Source organism: Serinus canaria, chromosome 20, assembly GCF_022539315.1.
Source record: "Serinus canaria isolate serCan28SL12 chromosome 20, serCan2020, whole genome shotgun sequence".
In the NCBI taxonomy this organism is placed as follows: Eukaryota; Metazoa; Chordata; class Aves; order Passeriformes; family Fringillidae; genus Serinus; species Serinus canaria.
The window spans coordinates 5,926,932-5,950,393 of NC_066333.1; the positions used below are offsets into that span (position 1 = coordinate 5,926,932).

A 23,462-nucleotide genomic window follows, 5' to 3' on the forward strand; every position below is an offset into this window, starting at 1 on the left:
GGAAAGAAATTCTTTATTCTGTTATTAACCAGACAATGTCACTATGTCAGTAGCTACCTTTCAGAAAGAGGACCAGGACAAAAGTGAAACATCAATGTCCACTGAACACACCTCTATTACACAGATGTGTTTTCCTAGAGAAATGTACACTGGGCCCACTGGAACACAACACATACCCTTCTCCAAGCTTCTCCAGGACATCAAATACTTCTTCAGGCTGTTTGGTTAAACTGTCTTCATCTAACTTCTTCAGCTGCCTGTATGGGTAAGAAGAGAGAAATTATTATTTTTAATTTTATGGCAGTTTGGGCTCTGCTGAGACAGAAGAATAAATAGCACCACTTAAACATACAAAAGGTGTAGCATGAAGTAAATTCATTCTGAAGTAAGTTTATTTCAACTGATGAGGAGACTGAATACTATGAGCATCCAATAGCAAAAAAGGACTGGGAATTACAAAGAATAGAATGTGAGCAGACACACAAATCTACAGCTCCTCTTGGCAGAAACCAGTTCCAGGATCTATATGCTGGTGGTCACATCTCAGCGTGGCACAGTCTTGAAGCCATTGAACATATCTGCTGAATTTCAGCAGAAATTCCATCTGGAATGGAAGGATACCTACCAAAAAAGGGAACATTATCTTCCTTGATGATTAGAGTATGTGTGGAATACATTTGTTGAGAGGCAGGAGGCAATACTGCTCTCACCTGTACATTCTTAACATCAAAACTTCAGATCTTAACTTCATGGGCTTGGACATTTACTAGGAATACTGGAAAAGGGAAACTGTATCTGACTCTCAGGATCTTAATGCCATCCCTTCTAAAGTTGCTAATAAGAGTCAGCTGAAATAATTTCTAGGAATAAAAACCTGCCATGTGTTGTGATTCTTCATGTGGCCCCCCCTTTCCCCCAGCTCAGCTTTTAGGGAGATCCCATACACAAAGCAACAAGAAGCTCAATCATATTTGTTTGAGTCTACACTGGAGGGCTGTTCACCAAACCTCCTGAAACAGCTAAGGACTACAGAAGAAAAAGGTCTGAAAACAGTATTTTATTGTCACTGGTAAGAGTATCCAACAGCCCACAAACAAGTGCTCTTTCATTTTCATGTGAACTAAAAAAAAAACTGAAACAACAATAAACAAAACCAAAAACGAGCCAACAAAACCCCTTCCAAACTCCCTAAACCAGCTCATTCGAGTTTTTTAAACACAGAAACCTAAAAGAGTCTCAGAGTTTTCAGCACTGACTGGTGTTTAAAGTTAAACACGTGTGGTTGCCTGCAACTGTGAACTGCTCCTGAAAGCTTTCACAGCTGCTGCTAAGATCAGAACTCTAGTCACAGGAATACTAATTTTTATACTAAATATATAACTATTTTACCCAATTTCTTCAGAAATAGAATGAAAAACCATTCATTGACCCCCTGGCTATTATGTTTATGTACAAAAGCCACACGGGAGGAGCAGCTCACGCATGGAGCACATACAATGGCTTCCTGAAGCAGAGGAAACATTATATAGAAGCAGACGCAGGAAGTGGTGAAATACTGAAAGTAGCTGCTAGCTTTCCTGCTCAGATAAGCATTAAACAGAATTTACTTGTTCCTGTGAAAATGGAGAGGGAAGAAGGTGTGGGAAAAGGGGAAAAGCAAGTAACACATGCACCAGAGAAGACATAAGCCACCATTTCCAAGGAGCCCAAAATGTGGTGACGCAAGAGCCAGACCCTTCTTGTTTGAGGCCTAAATTCTACTAGCATAAAAGGAAAAAAAAAAACCAAAAAAACTTTTCATATACCCATACACAATAACCAGACAACTACTGTGCTTGCAGCAAACAGCCTAATGTCTACTTCAGACCAGAAGCCCAATTACTTTGCATTGCCGCATTGTCCTGTTCCATCGAGTGCACTCACTGCTGTCTGACACACTCTACCTTTCTCTTGAATGTTTATACTACACAGATCTAACAGCAACACAAACCCAATCTCACCGCTGTTGTTATTCAGATCTAATCTTAATCACCTGCCCCGTAAACTACGGCATAAGCAATTATAGAATAAAACCAAGCTTGTTTTGTTTTTTAACAGCGTATACATCACTGTTTAACCAAAGGGGCCAATGCCACTGGGGACCAGCGCCAGCAGCTTCCTTTGTTCGCTGCCGAAGCGTTCCCGGGCCCCAGCTGCGAAGCACTGATAGGATTCTGACACTGACACTTCATCCCAGCTGCCGCCGACCTCCAGCTCTGCCCCGCAGCCCCGGCCCGGCCTGGCAGCCCGAGATAGGGGAGTCACGGCTTCGTGCGGGGGTCGCCCCGAAACCCCCGAGCGTCCCGGCTCGGTGTTCCCGGTGTGCTCGGTGTGCTCGGGCAGGCGGGCAGGCGGCAGTGCCAGGGCTGGGCACCGCGCCCGCACACGGCACCGGGGGCACAGACCCACACAAAACTCGCCCAAGGAGAGACACGACAGGAGAACAAGTGACCGGGGCTGTGCCACCCCACGGGCACGGGCCAGCACACCTCGTACAGCCGCGGTATCCGGCGGGAGCTCCCGCAGCAGCGCGGGCAGCGCCTTCTCCCCAGCGTTCCGGTTTCAGCCGTTTTCCCGAACCTGAGTGCGGGGCAGTCCCAGCACCGACCTGCTCGGTGCCATGGGCTGCTGCCCACGGCCCCGCGGCTCCGGGCAGCGGCAGCGCCCCGGAGAACCGAGGGGGCCGGAGCTCGGCGCGCCCGCAGCCCCGCTCCCAGCCGGGCACCGACAGCAAGGGGGTGACACGGGCCGGAGCATCCCCGGTCCCGGCAGGGACACACCCCGCGCTTACCGGCGAGGGTTCCGCAGCTGCACCGTCTCCATGGCGGTCTGTCGGCCAGCCCCTCCGTCCCTCACTGCTCCATGGCACCGCTCCGCCGCCGCTTCCGCCCGCCGCCGGATGCCAGCGGGGAGCGCCCGCCCCGGCTCCGGCGGGAGGGGCGCGGCTTCCCGGGCGCGGCGGCAGCGGCGCGATGGCCGCGTCCCCCGGTTCTCCCGATGCGCTGCGCCGGGCCGGCAACGAGGAGTTCCGCCGCGGACAGTACGGCCCGGCCGCCGAGCTCTACTCCCGGGCGCTGGCGCAGCTGGAAGCCGCAGGTAGGGCACGACCCGGGGCGGGCTAGCGGGCGGGCGGGGGCACCCCTCTGAATCGCGGCTGAATCGCGGCCGTCCCGCGTGTGCCCCGCGCAGGAGATGCCAGCGCCGAGGAGCGCAGCGTGCTGCTGGCCAACCGCGCCGCCTGCCACCTCAAGGACGGTGCCTGCAGCCTCTGCGTGGCCGACTGCACCAGGTGAGCGGCGGCGGGGCCGGGGACACCCGGCGGGGCCGGAGGCAGCGCTCAGCCGCTGGCCCCGGCGCGGTCGGGGCGGGCGGAGCGCGGCGGCAGCCCCGGGGCGCGCTGGCTCACGGCGCTCTCCCCGGCGCTCTCCGCTCCGCCGCAGCGCCCTCGAGCTGGTCCCGTTCGGGATCAAGCCCCTCCTGCGGCGGGCAGCGGCGTACGAGGCTCTGGAGAGGTACTCGCTGGCCTATGTGGACTACAAGACGGCGCTGCAGGTGGATTGCTCCGTGCAGGCGGCGCACGATGGAGTCAACAGGTAAGGAAGTGCCCGGTGGGCGCGGCAGGGAGCGCCGGAAGGCTCGGGATGGGGCAGCTGGGTGCTGCTGCTCGAACCGTGCTCGCTCCTGGCAGGACCAAGCTGGCTGCCAGGCACACGGGTCCCTGGCTGGGCTCCCTCTGCCTGCTAGTGCCTATAGCTCCTTTCAGGGTGCTGGTCGACGTCTGGGAATGATTGCTGTGGAACTGCTTTTGCTTTGCCCAGTGCCTGGTTTAAAGGAAATAATGAACTAAAGTTCAGTACCCTGTCCTTTAAGCCTCTCTATCTTTGCTGTGTTTACTGGCTGCTATAGTCCTGTTCTCTTTCTGGTGCCCTCTGCTTGCCAGACCAAGGAGTGAAATGTATGTCACTTGCTCACCTGAGTAGTTACAGCCCCAGCCCATGTCCTGTTGTATTTTTAGCCCTGCTCGTGTGAAGTTGATCTTTTTGCAAATGTCCTCTGTGTAGAATAAACCTAGCTGAGATGCATGTAAAGAAATTAGCAGAGAGATGCTGTTCTTAATACACAAGCCAGGTTAGAAGTGACCTGGCTGGTACTGCATGGCCCAGGCAGCCAGCAGCCAGGGTGACTGGGAGCTGTCTCTTCCAGGATGACTAAAGCCCTGCTGGAGAAGGATGGTGTGAACTGGCGTCAGAAGCTGCCACCAATCCCCACAGTGCCTGTTTCTGCCCAGACGAGGTGGAGCGTTCCTTCTGCCCAGGCCCCTGGGGCTAACACTCCTCCTGCAACTGCACCACCGGGAGAAGGAGGTGGGAATGTGCCCTTGAGCTGGGCAGAGAGCCCTGTAGCTCTCTGGGTGATGAACAAGACGGCTGCCACACCTGCTTGGTGTGTCTGCAGCCAGGGCTGAAGCCTGGAGAAACCCAAACCTGGTTCTGCCACAGCCTTTTTGGTTTATTCTGGTTTCTTTGATGTCTCTTTGTCGTGCCTCTGGTATGGGGATATTTGTTTTCTGTGAGAGTGCGATATTCTTGTTGGTTTTATAGAGCTCTGTATCCTTTCACACCATTTCCAGACAAGACTGCTGCTGGCATGGAGAGAGCTAGAATGCTTAAGGAAGAAGGAAATGAATTAGTAAAGAAAGGAAACCATAAAAAAGCAGTTGAGAAGTACAGTGAGAGTCTAAAGCTCAACAAGGAATGTGCAACTTACACCAACAGGTACTGTTCAGTTCTTTGCCCAACTATTTCTTGGCCCTGTATAAAAGCCACCACGGTACTTCCTGGCAGAACTGTTTAATGTTTGCTCCCAAACTAATGAATAAAACAAAACCACTCCCCCAGGTTCACCCCAAGTGCAGCCTTGGAGACACTGCCCTCTGGGCTGCCAGGGGATTTCTCCCCTGACTGCTTTGTCTGGCAGGACTAGGGTATGTTGAGTGGTCTCTGCTCTCCTACAAACCTCAGACTGCTGTTGTTAAACACTCAAAGTACTTGTAAGGCAGTTGCAGCAAGCAGAGCAGGTGCTGCACTGGCAGAGGCAGGAACCTGCACCCTCCAAATGCAAGTGCACTTTGTCTTTAGGGCAGGTTGCTCTAAACATCTTCCTTTTTGTTTCTTTGAAAAACCATTTCCTTTTTGCCCTCCCTGTAAATGAAACAAACTTGAGCTCCAGAATAAGATGACATAGCACACGAGGATGGTTTTGCAGCCCAGCTTTGTGCTGCCCTGTTGTGGCACTGGATGCTGCTTCCAGCCAGAGGTCTCTGAGCAGGTGTGTGTGTTGCAGAGCTCTCTGTTACCTGACCCTGAAGCAATACAAGGAAGCAGCACAGGACTGCACTGAAGCTCTGAAGTTGGATCCTAAGAATGTCAAGGCACTCTACAGGCGTGCTCAAGCACTTAAAGAACTGAAGGTAAGTCAGGACTTTCTGAAGGACTTTAGGCTAGGACTAGATGGCTGTTGATGCATGATCAGAGCCAGGGATACCCTTTGGGGCTTGTTTCTGTGCTAGGCAACCTCTGCCATCAACCTTTAAGGACCAAGAGTCAGACATCACAGTTTGCTGTTTGAATCTCATGAGTTTGTCAGCATTAGGTCCTATTTCTAGAGATGCTGAAGGCAACTGCTTTTCACAGAATCACAGACTGTGCTGAGTTTGAAAGGGCCCACAGGAACCTTTGAGTCCAGCTCCTCACCCTGCACAGCACCCCCCAGCAATGATACCCTGAGTGTTGTGCAAACACTTCTTGGGCTCTCTCAGGCTTGGGGCTGTGGCCACCTCCCTGGGGAGCCTGGTCCACTGCCCACCCACCCTCTGGCTGAAAATCTTTTCCTAATACACAACCCAAAGCCATTCCCACTGATCCTGTCCCAGGTCACCACAGAGACCAGGGCTGTGCTGAGCTTTATCTTTTTGTCTGATGAGGAATGCTGGAGTCAGTACTGCAGTACATATTGCATTGCTGTTGGACTCAGAACACACTTGAGAGATGAAATGATCTTCTCAGCCCTAGCTGGAACATGTTTTAGAGCAGCTGCATCAATGGCAGTGCTTGAGCAGCTACAGTGAGGGAGTCACAGGCTTCACTGTGCTGTCTTTGCCTCTGTTGCTGGGCAGTAGTTCTGCCTTAGGCTGCTTTTTTAATGCACTACCCCTTCTGTCACAGACACATTTTATGAAAAATCCTTTGGTTAGGATTTTTCTCCTGAGAAGCTGAGAGGCCTCAGAAACAAAATGTAAACAATAATTATCTTCTGCTGTGGAATGCAACAGGTGCATCATTGATTGGTCTCATGTGGCTTGGACTCTCTGGTCAGTCACAAGATTTTGTTATCATTCCACTCCTTTCTATTCCTTGCCAGCCTTCTGATGAAATCCTTTATTCTATTCTTGTAGTATAGTTTTAATATATAATTTTCTTTTAATACAATATATGTAATGAAATAATAAATCAGCCTTCTGAAACATGGAGTCAAGATTCTCATCTCTTCCCATGTTGGAGTTGCCTGCAAATTCAACACCCCTTCACTTTCTAGGATTTCATATTAATGAAATAAAATATATATGAAATAAATGATTCATGAAATAAAAATATAAAATATTCTCTTTCTAGGATTACAAATCAAGTATTGCTGACATCAAGAGCTTGTTGAAAACTGAACCAAAGAACACAGCTGCACTGAAATTACTGCAAGAACTGAACAGAGCCTAGGGTAACCAAGCAACAAGGAAAGCTTTCTTTTCCACTGCAGAGTGCAGCTTTCTCCCTTCTGCTGTTGATACAGGGACCAGTCAATGCAGGATTGGTGTTGAAATCTATCTTCCAGTGCTGCTGAGATCTAAGAGGCTCTGTCCCAGCACAGTGATTGTTAGGATATAATCTGTATCAAACTCTATTCAGCTGGCTCTGTGATCATGCATAGCTTTAGTGCCCCTCCCCAAGAGGCATTTAGGTTAATTTTCCTGGTTGAAGTCAACTTGCCTCTAACTATTGGCCTCAGGGACTCTTTGCATGTTGGCTGAGATGCTCAGAAGTGGCTGTTCCTGTCTGAAGAGCTACAAGCAGAGGGGTTTTAGTCCTTATTCAGGTGACAGTTTTGCTGCATTTGTGCTGCTGTTACTGAAAGAAAGTTGCTGCAAGAACTGCTGTAGTTGCCAGAGCACCACATACCCTTCTTGTGGCAGGGGCACAGTTATTGCACAGGGCCAAGCTTGTTCCCTCTCCCCCGTGATGCCTGCTGGCCCTCAGCTGGGTTCTGCTGCTTAGTGTGGCTGGGCAGATGTTTACAGTAGCAGCTTTCTTTAATTATTCTGCACACTTAAGAAAACAGCAGCAAGTTCAGCCTGCCTTGTTACACTGTGCACTATTCTTTCAGATTCTGGGTGCTTGGGAATTTTGCAATGTTTTTTTCTCTTGTGTTTTTTGTAAAAAACAACAACAAAAAAACCACTTTAGCTCCTCTGTGCCTTTTGGAGCAGTTGCTGTGGGGTGTTACAGGGAGGAAAATACACAGTAACACCCCAGCTGAGGTCTGGCTTACTACTTCAATGCATGTTTAAGTTTCTCCTGATTGATGGCACTGATTTTAAATGGTAGATAAAGAGATACTTGGAGTTACTTTGTGAACTGTTAAAACCTGTTCTCATTAAAGCCATGTTTATTTTCACTCTAGGACTGTGTTTTTTGTGATGGATGGAATAGGAGAAGAGAAACACTTGTTTAACCATTTCATACTGTCCCCTCTGTCAGAGGGCTTCAGGCACTGTGCAGGGCTGTGCTCTTTCAGACAGTGACCTCAGCTCAAAGTTGCCATTAGAGTTCAGAAAACCAGAAAGCCTACAGCTCCAGGTTCACTGGGGCTGGGAAAGGCATGCCAAGGAGAGCACAGCTCTGCATCATGATTTCCAGCCACTGCTCAGCCTTGCTCTCTGCCTCAGCTAGGAAGAGGCTGGGCAATGCTGACCTAATCCAACTCACAATACAGAATAATAAGATGATTAAAAAGCTAGCCCTTGGTCAGGATGCCAAAATGTTTGTTTCCCACCTTGCCTCTCCCAGCAGTGTTTCAGGCAGGTACCCCTCTGAATTGAATTTTGAGAGCAATTGAATAGAGAGCAATCCCTCTAATACCTTTGAAGACAAAGACCTCTTAGCTTAGCCTGACATTAAACAGCTTTTTGTAGTTCCCAGGGCTGTACTCCATCAGCTGTAATGAGCCAGGCTTGGAACAAGTCCTCCCTGAGGGGCACAAATTGCTCCATTCACTCCATTCCTGCTTCTAAACTTGGCAGCTCCATTGATCCCAGAGCCAGCCCCTGCCCAGGCTCTTAGGGCAGGTGTGATGGATTCCAGGGTGGGGAAGCACACAGCAGTACCCAGGGGAGCAGAGAAGCACTAGGAGTAGGAGTCCAGAAGCAGGACTGGCATCACTCAATTCAGAGTCCTCCTTTTGGCAGCCCTGCTGGTACCTGAGTGTTGAACACCTGCACTGTTCAACAGCAGCTCATTGCTGCACCCCTGAGCAGCAGCAGTCATCATCTCCTTCCCCTCAAAACAGCAGTTTTGTTTGTGCCTGGTACCAAAGATTTGCCCAGCAACAGCAGCAGGTGGACAAAGGCCATGCACAGCAGTGAGACACTCCTGCAAGCTCAGGGGCACTTCTGCTCCTGCTGAGGGGCTGCTGTTTGTGCTGGACACTTCCTAGGGGGGCAAAGGCAGTGCTGGCCCCAGGGCAACAGAGAGGGGTTGTCACAGGGACACACCGTCACCTGCCCCACTCAGACACAGCAGCTGCTCCAGACCTGTGTGCATTGCTGCCTCAGCTCCCTAAAGCCTCAGACTGCAGCCAGGAGCTGCTCTGAATCATTTCTGTATCATCAGGGATCCAAAGGCCAGCTTCACCTTTTCTGATCATCATTTTAAAACCTCTTGTCCTTGTTCACGTCCTTTCAGAGGCTATTCTGCCATCCCTGTGCTCCTGGGCCCCACCTGGCATTCCCTCTGGTTTTAAAGAGGGCTCACCCAGCCCAGCCATCTGGCACTGTAGGTGGTGTCACAGGCACACCTGAAGTGCCCTGTTACACCTGAAAAAGGGCTGCAGCCAAGCTAAACAACAGCAGAATGAAGTTTTATCTGTACAGCTCCATTCCAGCTCTCCTTTTGTGCATTACATTCCTGCAAATACTTGGTTTTCCTCTTGAGACCAAGTGTCCAGTCCGTCACACTTAGAAAGAAATAACAAATCAGGGTCCTGTATATTAATGAATTAAAGTCCTTTATAAGCATGTCACTGAGGAGATGATATCTAAACAGTTCAGGCTGAAGCATCCACTAAGAGGAAAATAAATATTTAAGGACATCAGAGGAAGAAATGGTGAAATGAAGGTGAGAAAAAGGAATGATGAAAAGCCCCAGTGAAGAATCCCAGTGGAGCAGAGCAGACACCATGCAGGAGCAAATGTGTAAGTGGTTCTATTAAAATGCTGGAAAGAAAACAAGAGGTAGGAGGGGTGACTCAGCAGGGAGCTGAAGTGAGAGTATGATACAGCACAGAAGGAAGATTGAGACAGCAAAACCAGCAGAAGCTGCACAGAAAGCAGGTGGGTGGTGCTGGTGGAGGTGTGCTCCTGCCAGCTCCAGGAAGCAGTCAAGTGAGGTCAGTGCATCACCAGCCTCAAGCGCTGAGGAGTCTCTTGGGACTGAGATTCCTTTCCTAACTAGGAAGAGCAGAGCATTAAGGCCAGGGTGATGACAGCCACACAGGGAGCACAAGACAGCAGTAACAGGTCCCAGCTCTCCCTGCAAGCAGGAAGAGTCCTCATAGGACATGATGCAGTCATGAATGCTTGCAGGCTCTCCAGTGACTCCTGGGAACCTCTGCTCAGGGACAGACAGGGGAAACACAGCTTTTGATTTATGCTCCACAACACCTCAAAAAGTTGATCTTGTGCACCACAGACACATGGACAGCCCCTGTGGTGAGCAGCAGGACACAATCAAGGCCATTGCTGAAGGTCTACAAGGTTCATTTCTGGAGGAGAACAGCAGCAACCTATCCTGTTTTGCTTAAATCCATCCTCCTAGGGAATCAGAAAGGATTAGAGGAGCCTGTTGGTTGGCAATTTGTTAATGCAATGCTGTATGTCCCTTCTGTCAGCTCTCCAGACTGACACCCCACCAGCACCACAAACTTCAATCAATCACTAATTACTGCAGCCTGAGTCCATCCTTGCACCTGTGAGGAGCAGAGTCTTGGCTGTCTCCCTGCCAAGGGAACTAACCCTTTGTGGGGGTGGAAGTATCAGCTCTTTATTAGTGTCAGCTACATGAACAAATAAAACTACAGAACCCAATAAATTCACTAAAATGATGATTCATCAGCACTCATCATTTTCTGAGCAGTTGCCCCAGGCTAGGTTCCACACTACCTTTCACAAGGTGCTTTCAGTGGTGAGAAGAGATTTAATGTGAGGGTTTTTACAGGTGCAGGAGGAGGCAATTCTACAGGGGTTACAATACACACAAACAATAGGATGGGGCATGTGAAGACAAGCCAGGGTCACTCTATGGGCATGATTCCAGCGTGGTGGGGTTCCTGCTCCTGTTCTTCAACAGCAACATTCTCAGGGTTGCTCTCAGTCCCATAGTCTGCAAGAAACAGAGAACCCACACATGTATTTTTCAACTGCTAAAGGAAGAGTTTCATCCAGAAAACATGAAATTCCCCTGAGCTTGGATTAACACAGTTACTTATGATATCATAAGTCAAGGAAATATCATCAAAGGGGTACATGCAGTCTGAATTGCTTTGTTAGTGTGCCTATCCCAGCCTCAGCAGCAGGGCCAGCTCCCTGGTCAAGCACACAAAGGATGTTTTAAAGGGTATCTACTGTCAAGGTTCTGCAAAAAAACCCACTGGTAATTCCCAGGAAAGATGGTGCTGGTCTCCACTAGACCTACAGAAAAGCAAGGATCTTTCCTATTCCTTTCTGGCAGCAGAGTCATTGCCCTCATCAACATAGAAAGAGCCCACACAGGTCTCTGTGGTACAACTAAGTCCAGAAAATAGAGGATGCAATTTAGGAAATGGAACATTACAGTCAAAGACACTGATATTGCTCATTAAACCTTGCTAGGCCTGGATGAGAAACCCAATCCCCAATTGCAGGTAAGAACACAGAGGCTCTGAGCCCAGCAGGGCTCCCAGCACCCACCTGGAGTCAGGGCAGGAAGGCTCCAGCAGGGCCCTTGTGGGGTATCTCGGCGCTCTGGTGTGCCTGGAGAACAGTCACTGCTTCCTCGATCTGACAACAGAGCACAAGGGGCAGGAGTGGAGCTGCTCCAGTGTAAAACTGCACCAGGAACTCAGCATTTCAGTCCCAATGCAGCCTCCACACAGAGCTGCTCTCAAAAGGTAAAGGACAGGAATAATTACAAAATCCAAGCCTGCTGCTTCTGCAGGAGACTGATCAGCCCAAAGACCTTTTCTGTCTCTTACCAAGGGAAATTCTGGGGCATCTCTCCTTTATTATCAAGTCAGAACTTGCTAACAGAAGTCAGATTTCACAGGTGAAGCTACCTGACACCACCCAGCAGAGCCCAGGCTCCTCAAAAAAAGACAGCACTGGAAGGGTGAAAGCAGCTCCTGTCTCCAAGGAGCAACAAAAAGATGCAGTCAATTCACTCCAACTACTTTGATGGGAACCAAAGCTAAATATTCACCAGAATTAAGAAGGAAACTGCAGAAATACTGCAGAGAGGCAGCAGTTTGTCTGGTTTTTATTCTGAGCAGAGAGTATCTTCCTGATGCTTCCATGTAGAGAGAGCACCTTGCTTTTCCCCTCCTGCTTCCCAGCCAGCTCCAAACCAGCCTCAAGCTTGGCCTGTGCTTTCAGGGAGCTGCTTCCAGCTTCTCCTTTTGCTGAAGGCAGGCAGACTTACAGGCACTGGGTGTGGTGACATCAACCCAGGGCTCCTTTTCCACTTGAAAATAAAAACAGCAGCTACTTGCTCTTCCTGCAGTGATCAGTGTCCTGGGCTGTGCTCCCCTTCCCTGGCAGCAGCAGGAAATCAGCCCTTTGGAAAGGGATTTGTCTGGGCACTGAGTCTGTCCTACCTTGGAGCGCAGGGAGTCTGGGGACTCCAGGAGCAGCAGCAGCTCGGAGTTGTCAATCTCCAGCAGCATCCCAGTGATCTTGCCAGCCAGTGAGGGATGCATCACATGGATCAGAGGGTAGAGGCGCTCACCTGCTCCAAACAGCAGCCAGGACATGAGCACTGTGCAAGCCCTCAGCATTTTCAATCCCACTGCAAGCCCTCCTGCCCGCTCAGCTGAACTGGGATACAAGGGTGGTGGGAAAACCACTGCTCACAGGCAAGGCTGCTCCAGCACATCTCGGGCACAGGAAGCTGCTGGGTGAAGTCAGCAGCAGGCACCTACAGTGGGCAGTGGAGCTGTGCACATCTGCCCACCTGTGCACAGTTTCTGCAGGAGCAGTTCCTCCTGGGAACAAAGAGCTGGTCTGTGACCTGCTGAGCTTTGGCCAGGCCAAGCAAGGCTGGCCCACACCAGGGCACTGCCTGCTCCACCAGAGAACACCTGAAACCCAAGGGCTGTGTGGCACAGCTGACCCTAACCCCTATGGCCACCAAGCTGTTCATCAGTGCCCAGGAGCAGCAGTGCAGGATGGTTCAGATCTCAGGAGAATTGCAAATGCCCTGGCATGGCCTGGCAGCACAGGCAGGCTGGATGGAGCTCTGCCTCTCTGCAAAGCTTCACCAGACACTTCTCACTGTCAAGCAGCTCACGCAGACAGGGAGTGGCTTTATTGCTCCCATCCAGTTCCAACACAGACTGAATTTATTGTTATTTTTTTAAGCAGCATAATATCAGAGCAATCCCACAAAGCCTTACAGCTTCTCCCAGTAGTTAATTTTGCCCTGGTGCATGCAAGCCCATATGCCCCCAGGGCCCTGCAGGTGGACCTGCTCCAGCAGAGCAGCCTGGCACCCACCAATCATTTGCTTCTGCTCCTGAGGGGGGGCTGCTGCAAGCAGGGATGCTGTCAGTGGCTCCTGCCCCTGGACATGCACAGCAGGTTCTCCCACCTGGGGGAAAAACAGGGAAGAACAGCAATCAAAGGCTGGAAGGGATGTGAGTTACCTGACTCACAGGAATGGTGCTCAATACCAACCACAATGGGGCATTTCAGCCTTCCAAGATGCATTGTCTGCTTGTATTCAAACACCAGCTTGCAGAAAAGCTGGAGTCAAGCATTAGAGCTGTGTGGCTACTGGATCCACAGCCCCACTCCCAGAGCATGGGGTCAGCAGTCACATTATCCCAGAGCAGGACCAGGAATGTCACATTTTGGTGGCTGCAGAGCACTTACCTGTGGGGCCACCATGGGTGGCATGTGCCCCATGGGCTGCATGTTCCTGGCAGATGAGGAGTACTTGTACTGCTGGGCACCCCGTGGCAGGGCAGATGAGGGGGGCACCCGGGTGCTGACTGTCTGTGTCCCGATGTTGGCTGCAGTAGGGACAAGAACATTTGTGAGGAGGAGTCCTTAAATGCATGCCTGTGTCAAGGAGGCTGAAGCTACAAGGAGAGTGTGCTTGTTTGAAGGGCCTGAAAAGTCCTACATGGGCTCAAAGCAGCCTCCAGGTGAAAGGCAGCTTCCCCAGAACAGGCAGGCACTGCTGCCCTTGGGGTGGTCTGATGTTGTGCAGGGGGCAGGAGAGCTGGCAAAGGCACCCACACCTCATCAGCTCTCCTCCAGAAACCCATCTGCATCAGCAGCCAGAGAAGGGGAACAGCAGTGGGCAGGGTGGGCTGTGAGACCCTTGTCTGCCAGCTCATCCTGAAGGGATGTGAAGGCAGAGAAATGAGAGGACAATGACAAAAGGAGAAGGGACAAGCCACAGACATCCCTCCTGGTCCCACTGCTCACTTCAGCAGTGACAAAGATAGCTTTGGGCAAAATCCCATGGGAGGCTGTAGGCAGTCACTGCCCCTGATGGGCATGCATGGAGAGGATACCCCAAGACCCAGGGCAAGCCTCAGCACAGCCAGGCTCTGGGGATGCCAGCAAAGTCTGGTTCTCAGCTCCAAACCCCTCTAACATGAGGCTTGGCACTGGCAGCAGTTCAGCCAGAGCCTGTAAGATCCCCTTCCTGCTCCCCAAAGATCCTTTCCCACCCTCTGCCTTTGTCCAAGCACTAAGCCCAGGTGCCGTGGCTGCATCACCATCTGCTTTAAAGATCATATTCAAGATCTAGCTACCAACAAGACCAATGTGCACATCAGAAACCTGTCCCATTACCTGAAAGATCCCAACCTTCCCCATAAAGTTACATACTTAGTTCCTACAGGCACTGCTCCAACTCCATCGCACCATCAGACTCCTCCATGAGCAATCCCACAAACCAATCCATCCTGATTGGAGACCTGAGCTCACAGTGAGCACCCTTGCCCCCACGGTGATGTCCCATGGTGATACCATGGGGGTCCTTGTCCCACTCACCCACTCTGTGGGCCTGGGGGGGCACACGGGGCACCTGGGTGGAGGCCTGTCTGGTGGTGCTGATGTTGGACAGCAGGCGCCGGGGCGGCACGGCAGCCCTCAGGATGGGGGTGGCTTCAGGATACACTGCTGCAGAGAGAGAGACAACACACACAATGAAGCTGCTGGGTAGCAGAGGTGTGGAAGGAGATGTGGGGAGAGTGGCTGTGGCTGGGGACAGTTCAGGAGCACCTCACCTCTGGTGTCACTGCCAACATCTCACCTCCCGGTGCCCGTCACCATGACCCTGCACACTTTTCCAAGATAAATCCCCATGGTTACACACTCCCTGCTGCTTTTAAAGACCCTCAGTCCCTGGCTGAGCCCAGCTAGTGCCAAGAGCCCCCAGGGAGAGACAGGCAGACTCACAGGGAGGCCGGGAGGGCTGTGCACTCCAGCGAGTGGCAGGGCGGACTGGGACAACAGGGCTGGGGCCGTAGAAGGCAGCTCTGGTTTGTGGCTGGGGAAGGAGAACACATCCAACGTGACTGGGGAGCTGAGCTGAGCCAGAACTAACCCAGAGCCTCTTGGTGGCTGCTGCACACAGCCAGACAAGCCAAAACCATGCTCTGCAGGGTGCCAGAGCCCTTTAAACACCGACATCCAGCCCTGCTGTCAGCATGTCCTCCAGCAGCTCTACTTCATGGCTCCTCAGGAGCTTCTGCACCTCTGTGACCCTTCTCCCTTGCTCCCCATGCTTCCCTCCCACCAAACTCCTCCTGCCTTCCTTCCATAGCAGTAACTATGAAATCTCAGCCCATCTCCTGGAGCACCTGCACCCCACCCAGGCAGATCCCACAGGCTCCACAGGGTGTGCCCAGATCTGCACAACCCAAGCTCTGCTTCTCAGCCCTACTGCCACCCCACTCCAGAGTGGATTTGGGTCCCTGTGCAAGGCTGCCACTGGGCAGCAGGACTCACCTGAGGCATGGGGGGTAGGAAGTACCCTGCGGGGGTCTGGAAAGAGCCCAGGAGAGGGCCAGGCAGGGCCCTCATGGTGGCCAACCTCTGCATGTACTGGTTGGTGAGGATCGCTTTCCGCTCCTCTTTCCTCTGCGCGAGCGCGACGTAGAGAGGCTTGGTGCTGACAATGCGCCCGTTCATTTCTGTCACGGCCTTGGTGGCCTCCTCTGGGGAGGAAAAACATACAAACCCAAACCCTTTGCTGCGGCCACCCTCTGTCATCACCTGAAACAGGATTAGAACAAGACAGCTCAGTCCACAGATCGCTGCAGCATCCACAGAACACAGTGTGGGGGGTGTGTGTGTGATCCAGCCACAGGCAACCCATTTCAGCCCCCACACCCAGGATGGGATGGATGGGACTGCACCTCTCCCACAAAAAGGTTTCTCTGAGGAAGGGCAGGATTTGCTCAGGCAGTAGGGTTTGGGAGATGAAGATGGCAGAGTCTGGACCAGCCTGAGATGAGGAGCCTGTGATTGTCCAGGGGGAACCTGTGCCTCAGTCTCACAGGGCCCATGGGCCAGAAATGCTCTGGTGCTGAATGCTGCAGGAGCCAGCAAGGGATGGGGATCAGTGGGACTCTGTGCCCTGACAAGGGCCAGGCAGCATCTGTTCCAGGCAGGTTACAGGTAGCTGACCTTAAAGCCAGACCATCCCTTACATGTTGCCTTCCAGAGAATCCTGACACCAGTGCCAGTGAAAAGAGCAACATGTCCATGGTGTTCCAAAAGGCCAAACACCAGCCTGTCACCCCACTGTCCCAAGAGAGGTGGCTTGTAGGTCATTTTCATTTGTACCAGTGTCACAGAGCAGATGGACAATACTCAGAATCTTGCAGCTTTAAAGTCCCATTCCTGGCACCTCACCAGGGCTGGGGTAATTCAACAAAGCTACCAAATATTTGCTGCTCAGGAGAGTGTGAGGTGAAGCAGCATGTCCCTTACACCTGGCTTGAGATACAAGCCATCAGCAAGGAAGTGTAATTCAACAGGATGATAATCCCTATCCATCCCCAAAGGCTGAGTGCACTGACCCCAGGAGCTCCAGTCCCTCACCTTGGCACTGGTGATGGTGCCATAGGGGGAGAACTCCTTCCTCAGCCTCTCGTCATCTATTCCATCATCCAAGTTCTTCACATACAGGTTGACCCCCTGCACAAAGGTGAAAAAAAAGTAGCCTGGGATTCCAAAGTTTACAGCAGTTTATCACACTGGATGCACATTTCACCAGCAGTTCAGCTGGAGGGTGGGACATCCCCTGCAGAAGCAGTGACATGGAGAGGGGCCAGGATTGTGCATAAACTCCACTCAAAACACAAACACCCCAAGTGAAGAGGGCACCCACACCATCACTAGGAACCTGCTGAACTTCATGAAGCTGTCTCATTTCCAGATTAATATTTCTGGAAATTAGCAGACCCATGTGCTCATCCCCCAAACTTCATCCTGGGTTTAAATCTCTCTCCCCTTTCCTGATATTGCTTCCCAGGACATTCCCAGGCAATGACTGACCCCCAACTGCAGGAGGTGCCCACCATGCTGATCTGCTCTGGAGAGCTCTGTGCTGTCCCCAGCTGAGAGCATCCCTTTTGCAGACCTGCAGGATGGAGCCCCCTGCTCTCCCTTACCTGGTACCTGTTCACCCTCTCTTGCTTCATCTGCTCAAATTTCCTCTTGAGCTCGCTCTGGCGCTCCAGCCGCTTCTGGGCGCGGCCCACGTACAGCACCCGCCCGTTGATCTCCTTCCCGTTCATGTCAGCCACCGCCTGCCAGGGAGGGAAGGGCTCTCAGATAGCAGGGAGCCCATGGCCACTGCTCTGCTCCTCACCCACCACCCCTGGGCAGCCCCAGCACAAGCAGAGACCTGCTCCCCCTTGCCAGGTCCTGCCCATCCAGGTACCCAGCACCAGCTCCCAGATGGGCACAAAGCTGGTGAGGTTCCCCCAGAGGAGAGGTGGGGACATCACCAGGTGACAGTCTCAGGAGAGAGATGGGCAGTGAGGTGCCTCTTGCCTTCTGGGCTTCCTCGTGCTTCTCAAAGTTGACGAATCCAAAGCCCTTGGAGCGGCCACTGTTGTCCATCATGACCTTGACACTCAAGGTGTTTCCTGCAGCAGGGAAGGAAAGCACAGTCTGAGGGGTGCCCAGTGAGGGGGTGCTGCCAGCATGCAGCACTGTGCTGGGAACCACCATGAGAGAGCAGCCCAGCAAGGACACTGGACAGCCAGGGCAGCTGGAAAAGCCCAGTAGGACAGACAATGGGATCCCCAAGAGGTAGGGACAGGAGGCTATGAGGTTTGGTGAGGGTGATCCCTCCAACTTGGACTGCTGCTCGCATTGCCCTGGGCTCTTCAGCCTCCCCAGCCAGTGCAGTGAGTTCCTTTGGCTAGAAAATCTCATCTCCTTTATATATGGGCACAGATTGGGCTCATATGAGGGATAACCACAGATTACTGATCGAGTATGGCCCATGGATTGGCACAACACTAAAACCCATCACAAGAGGCATCCGCCAGTGGAAGACTAAACTGAAAAGCCTGTTTTCCTTACATTCAGCCTCAACAATTCCTATTCCCAGGGTTCCTGTAACCCCACAGCATGCTGGTAACAAGACAATTAAAAAAAACTATCAAAGAAAGAAAAAACATACTTTTTTTCAAGACAGCATCAAGTACAAGTTATCCCCTGTCACAGCAGGAAAGCACATGTAACATCCTGACAAATGAAGTGACTGAAGTCCTTTTATGTGGGGGATGCTTAAACAAGTCACATCTCACCAAGAAAAGGGACTTGCTATTTCAGCCAAACACTCCCCCCACTTCCTTTTAGGCTGCCCCAACTCCAGTTTATCAGACATGAGGATATTTCAACAACTGCACTCACCAAACCTGGCGAATATTTCCCTCAGTCTGTCATCATCCATGTCATCCCCAAAGTTTTTGATGTAGACATTGGTGAACTCTATTGCCCTAGTCCCAACCTCTGCCTCACGCTCTTTGCGGGATTTGAAGTGTCCAACAAACCTGTGGGAAGGAAGGAATAGGCCTCAAACCCCTTATGTCCCCTGCAGAGGGAAGATGGACTCAGGCACACCTGTCTCAGCACAGGCCAAGAGAGATCCCATCACCTCAGGCCATGCTTTGCTCACCCACAGACTCACCATGAGTTTCACATACAGCACCTTCAGCACATCCCACTCTGGTGTACATATACCCAAACTCTCCATTGTCACTAACAAAAGTAGGCATTTGTCACCCCAGGAGACATCAAAAGACTTCAAAGGAGGCCACCACCATAAAAGACCCCAAAGGATATCACCAAGCGCCAGCTCTCTTCCTCCAAAGTGTTCTCCAACATGCTGGGCAGCCCTTGCCTCTGTGGGATGTAGAGTGAGGTGATGCAATGCAAACAGAGAGAGGAACAACAAAACCTCTTCCTGCCCAGATTATCTGATGGCAACAGCCAGGATCAAGGACCAGCTTCAATTTGTGGGCCCTCATCACACCTCCTCAGCAATCAAACCCAGCCTGGGGCTGGACTCCTTCCCCACCATCTGGGAGCAGCTCCAAATCACTATCACACTTCCCCCAGCACTCACCACAAGTGACTCACTGTCCCAGAGAGAAGCAGAGCTGCCATGCCCAGCAGGGATGGAAAAGGGAAGAACACAGAGCAGCAGGAAGGGGATGCCTGAGCAGGCCATGCTTTTACTGCCAATAGTGGACCAAGGCAAGGGAGGAGCAGAGACAAGTGCAGAGCCCAGACTCCTCTCTGGCACTTACACCTTCCTGTCATTGAGCAACATCCCATTCATGGTCTCAATGGCCCGAGTTGCTGCCTCATGCGTCTCAAAGTGGACAAAGCCATAGCCACGGGATCCATTTTCATCACAAACCACCTACAAACACAGCACGAGGGGCAAAGGAAAGAGACAAACACTGTTTTCCTCTGTGTTTGTACATGAGTACATCACAGGAAAACCCAGCCCCATTTTCCAGGGGCATTTTCCCTCCCTGACATCCTGCTCCCACTGCAGCTGAGCTCTTTTGGGATGTTGGCAGCAGGTCAGGGAGGTGGGCAATCCCAGGACCAGATCCATGCTGCTTTATATCATATCCAGGAACTTAGAGCTCCCCAAGACCCACGTGCCACTGGTGCACTGAGCTAGGACAGGATGACACATAACATCCCTGTGCAGGGACTGGGGGGGAAAGCCCCCATTCTGAGGGTAAACATAGCAAGGCCTTTTGGCTTCAAAGCAGCTGGGAATTGAAAGGAGATGTTGTGGGAAGTGAAATGAGAAAGGGAATTCCATCTGGCTTAAGCAGCTTCCAAGAGCAAGCTCTGCAGCAAGTCCTCTCCTGCAGGGCTCTGGGCACACCTACCTTGCATGACAGGATGTTTCCAAAGGTAGAGAATGTGTCATACAGGGCTTTGTTATCAATGGAGTCATCCAGGTTCTTGATGAAGACATTTCCAACCCCTGATTTCCTGAGCCCGGGGTCCCGTTGGGACCACATGATGCGGATGGGTCGGCCTTTGATCACCTCGAAGTTCATGGTGTCCAGGGCTCGCTCAGCTGGCAAAGGAGGGGGAGGAGAGGGGAGTAACAGACACAGATCTGCCTCACATTCTTCAGCAGCTGAGATGGGCACAGGAATCAGGGACAGGGGCTTGTTAACATAAATGGGATAGGAGCTCTGCCTTCCCACCCCTCCAGCCACACCACTCTTTGACTAATGACTTTTTTTCTCTCCAAAGCACACCTGACTCCCAAGGATCAACCATTTCACAACAAGCTCCAGTCTGGCACATGCCCAGATAATTTAGCCAGTAAGGATTTTGGTCTCTAGGGCAACTAAATCAACACCTTCCCATCATTACAGCCTCACTTCAGTGTGGAACACCTTCCAATTACAGTACTGTGTCATGGCAATGCCTGCCAGGGGAGTGGCCTCACTTTACACTGTGAGCCAGTGGGCAGCTGGGTACCCCAGGGGAAGGGCAGAAGGGGTTTTGGTGCCCTTCTCTGATGGAGAAGAAGGAGGGAGGCAACTCTTGCAAGTCACCCTCAACCCCGCACCAGAGCCCAGCAGCTGCATCCTTTCCCAGACCCTAAGAAGAGATGGAAGCAGGATGGGTCACCATCAGGGGTGATGACCCATGAGATGGGAACACATCTCATGGGTGATGACCCATGAGAACCTGATGGTTCTCACTAATCCCATCAGGTTGGGATTAGTGAGAACCAAGCCCCAACAGCAATGCTGCCATTCAGACAACTGCTCCCCCCTCTCCCAAGGCCCACCCAAGTCCCTGCTGTGAGGCAGTTCCTCAGAGCTGGTATGAGGAACCTACCATCCACAGGCTGCTGGAAGTTGATGTAGGCATAGCCCAGTGAGCGGCGCGTGGCCACGTCCCGGCACACTCGGATGGACATGATGGGCCCAGCAGGGGAGAACTTCTCATACAGCATGGCTTCAGTCACATCTGGGTGCAGGTCTCCCACATAGAGAGAGGCTAAGGGATAGCCAGGGCCACTGGCATTCATGGTCACCCACAGAGCTCAGCTGCAGGAGGAGACAGACCCGAAGCTGCAGGGCGCAGGTTTCAGATTACCTGTGCAATCACAGACCCACACTGCGGCTGGCCCCACTGCAGCAGCACAAGTCAAAGCAATGCCCTTCCCTTCCCACCAGCAGCACTAGGATCAGGAATGTCCCAAGGAAGCTGCAATATCAAAACTTTCCAGGACATAACAATTTTGGTCCAAAAGTTGAGCTGGAGTGATCTTCACCTCACAGCCCTTGCACACCCTGGAAGGATGCAGAGGGACACACTACACACACAGAGAATTGCTCTTTAAAGCACACAAACCCCAAGAGAAATAAAATGTAGTTTAATTTCTCAGAAGGTAAACAGCCCTTCTCCACCAGAGACTTCCATTTTAACTCCTTAATGGCTCCCTCCAGCCAGAGCAGACCCAAGGAGTGGGGGTTTGTACTGATGGCGAGGGAGCAGAACTGCAGCCCAGGTGCTCCCTGCAAACAACTCCATCTTTAACAAGTCAGACACGGGGTTTTAACCACCCCTTCCCAGTTTCTCAGCTTGTTGATTAATGTTCCCAGAGCAGGCAAATTGATGCTCAGTCTCTGCCTGGTTTCAGTTGAGCATAAAGTTCTGTGTGAAGAAAACAGTCAGTGCTTGAGACCCCCGGGTTAGAAACACAGAAATGCAGGTCCTGCCCCAAAAGCATATAAATCCATCCTTGAGGCTCTTACCTTAAAGCTCAAAAGTCCTGAGACACTTGTTTAGACACCTATAGATACCCAAAATTAATACACATATATATAAGAGGCGCATCGAGCAATCCCTCGGCCAAAGGCAGGTCCCCACGGCGGAGCCGCGCACCGGCTCCGTGACACAGCCGCGCTCCTCGCACCGCCCTGAGCCCCCCACCCCCCAAAAAACAAACACAGGGTAACAGAGAAGCCCCAGCGCCCCTTCACAGCCAGCGGGGCACGGAGGGAAGGGAACTCAAACAGGGAGGAGGCGGCCGGAGCGACAATGCGGGGAGCGGCCGGGCAGAGGCGGCACAGCCCCGCCGGGGAGTCCCGGGCAGCGCACAGCGCCGGACACGGGCCGGGGCTGCGAAGGAGCGCTGCTCACCCTGCCCGAGCCCGCCCGCCCCGGAGAAACGGCCCCGGCAGCCGGAGCTGGGAGCCGGCCCCGCACTCACACCGAGCACTCGCCGTGGCAGCACCGCTCCACTGCGGCTGCCGGCACCGGCCGCCTCTTCCGCGGCGGCCCCGGGGGCGGGACGGGACCCCCGCCCACCGCCCCACCCCGGCCAGGTGCGGCCCTGCCCCGCCCCGTGCGGAGCGGACCTCCGCGGGCAGGGCAGGGGCGGCCCCCGCGGAGCTGAGGGCTCAGGGGTTCCGCAGGTGCAATGCAGTTCCTCATCTTCGCGAATCGCCGCTCCTGCGCATCTCGTACCTTCCCAAAGAAAGGGCCGGGCCATTGCGCTGCGTGTCACCCTGGAACACTGACAGCGTGTTCCACCCTCGCGCTTTTAGGAAATCGCATTCACCTTCTGACATGTAATTCCCTGAAGTTAAGGAGTTCAGGCAGGAGCCGTACACAGCTGGGTTACAAATCCCTCATCAGCAGGCATTTCTGAACTCCACAGCAATCTCTCTCAGGACCCGACAGAGCCAGGGAATATGGCCTCTGCTATCATCACCTCTTGTCTGTATGGCCCAGCAGTTCTGCAAGCTCACTTTCACCCACTGAGATCGCACCCCAGCTGTTCTGGACGTGATTGTGCTGCTGAAACGCCGGATGAAAGCACACAGGAACCTCGAGCCGCAGGCAGTGCAATTCCACAGCAGCTCCCCCAGCATCCGGCCCCACCCCATCCTGCACCCTCGGAAGGGTCAGCTGCGAGGCAATCAGGAGAACCATCACCTTCACAAAGCCTTCTTGTGGTTTCCCACACCAAGAGGCCTCACCCAAAAGTCAGATCAGCACCAGCACAAGAATGAGAAGCTGCAGCAGCAACAGTTGGATGAGTCAAACATGATGAGTGCACCTGGACTCTTACTGTGGCTGGGCCAGCCGCAGTGCCCTTTCCCAGAAAGACAGAATTAAATAAAAAATGGAGACACCCCCTCAGCTCATCACTGCTGCAGACCAGCCTCCTAAGCTCACGATTTCCCCAAAAGAGACAGCAAGGATGGGAGATGTTATGTGAAAGGACTAAGACAGGAGGTGGTCTCTGAACAGGAGCAGCTAGCAGATGCAGGGATTTTTCTTCTCAGAGCTGACAATGCCATCA

At 52.4% G+C, this 23,462-nt stretch overlaps 3 protein-coding genes across 3 annotated transcripts in view; 1 reads left to right on the plus strand and 2 right to left on the minus strand.

Moving 5' to 3' along the window:
- STK4 (serine/threonine kinase 4) overlaps nt 1–2,974 on the minus strand; it is a 46,814-nt gene extending 43,840 nt beyond the window's left edge. The window contains exons 1-2 of the mRNA XM_050982091.1: nt 2,831–2,974; nt 177–257 (exon numbers count right to left, since the gene is read on the minus strand). Of these exons, the coding sequence (XP_050838048.1) occupies nt 177–257; nt 2,831–2,862 (113 nt within the window). The 5' untranslated portion in view covers nt 2,863–2,974. The remainder of the gene's footprint in view (nt 1–176; nt 258–2,830) is intronic.
- On the plus strand, nt 2,973–7,769 carry TOMM34 (translocase of outer mitochondrial membrane 34). Its single transcript, XM_050982093.1, has 7 exons — nt 2,973–3,135; nt 3,229–3,328; nt 3,480–3,632; nt 4,243–4,403; nt 4,670–4,814; nt 5,383–5,509; nt 6,711–7,769. Exons 1-7 carry the CDS (start codon nt 3,012–3,014, stop codon nt 6,807–6,809), a joined length of 909 nt encoding a protein of 302 aa, XP_050838050.1. The 5' UTR covers nt 2,973–3,011; the 3' UTR covers nt 6,810–7,769.
- Nucleotides 7,770–10,568: 2,799 nt separating this feature from the next.
- Nucleotides 10,569–22,215, minus strand: PABPC1L (poly(A) binding protein cytoplasmic 1 like). Its single transcript, XM_050982114.1, has 16 exons — nt 21,907–22,215; nt 20,984–21,195; nt 20,011–20,204; nt 19,408–19,523; nt 18,509–18,648; nt 17,639–17,733; nt 17,254–17,391; nt 16,682–16,777; nt 15,584–15,850; nt 15,032–15,122; nt 14,624–14,752; nt 13,490–13,629; nt 13,112–13,205; nt 12,214–12,344; nt 11,312–11,401; nt 10,569–10,745 (listed from the first exon to the last, which is right to left on the minus strand). Exons 2-15 carry the CDS (start codon nt 21,174–21,176, stop codon nt 11,318–11,320), a joined length of 1,908 nt encoding a protein of 635 aa, XP_050838071.1. The 5' UTR covers nt 21,177–21,195; nt 21,907–22,215; the 3' UTR covers nt 10,569–10,745; nt 11,312–11,317.
- Between the last annotated feature and the right edge of the window lie 1,247 nt (nt 22,216–23,462).

Bases quoted from the DNA above. Each gene is read 5' to 3' on its own strand.
- PABPC1L (XM_050982114.1), bottom strand. From the start codon at position 21,176: ATGAATGCCAGTGGCCCTGGCTATCCCTTAGCCTCTCTCTATGTGGGA. The intron at 16,778-17,253 runs GTAAGGGAGAGC...ACCTTTGTGCAG, and splicing joins AGAGGGTGAACAGGTACCAG to GGGGTCAACCTGTATGTGAA. The intron at 11,402-12,213 runs GTAGGACAGACT...CTCTGTTGTCAG, and splicing joins CAGACTCCCTGCGCTCCAAG to ATCGAGGAAGCAGTGACTGT.
- TOMM34 (XM_050982093.1), top strand. From the start codon at position 3,012: ATGGCCGCGTCCCCCGGTTCTCCCGATGCGCTGCGCCGGGCCGGCAAC. The intron at 3,329-3,479 runs GTGAGCGGCGGC...GCTCCGCCGCAG, and splicing joins TGCGTGGCCGACTGCACCAG to CGCCCTCGAGCTGGTCCCGT. The intron at 3,633-4,242 runs GTAAGGAAGTGC...TGTCTCTTCCAG, and splicing joins GCGCACGATGGAGTCAACAG to GATGACTAAAGCCCTGCTGG.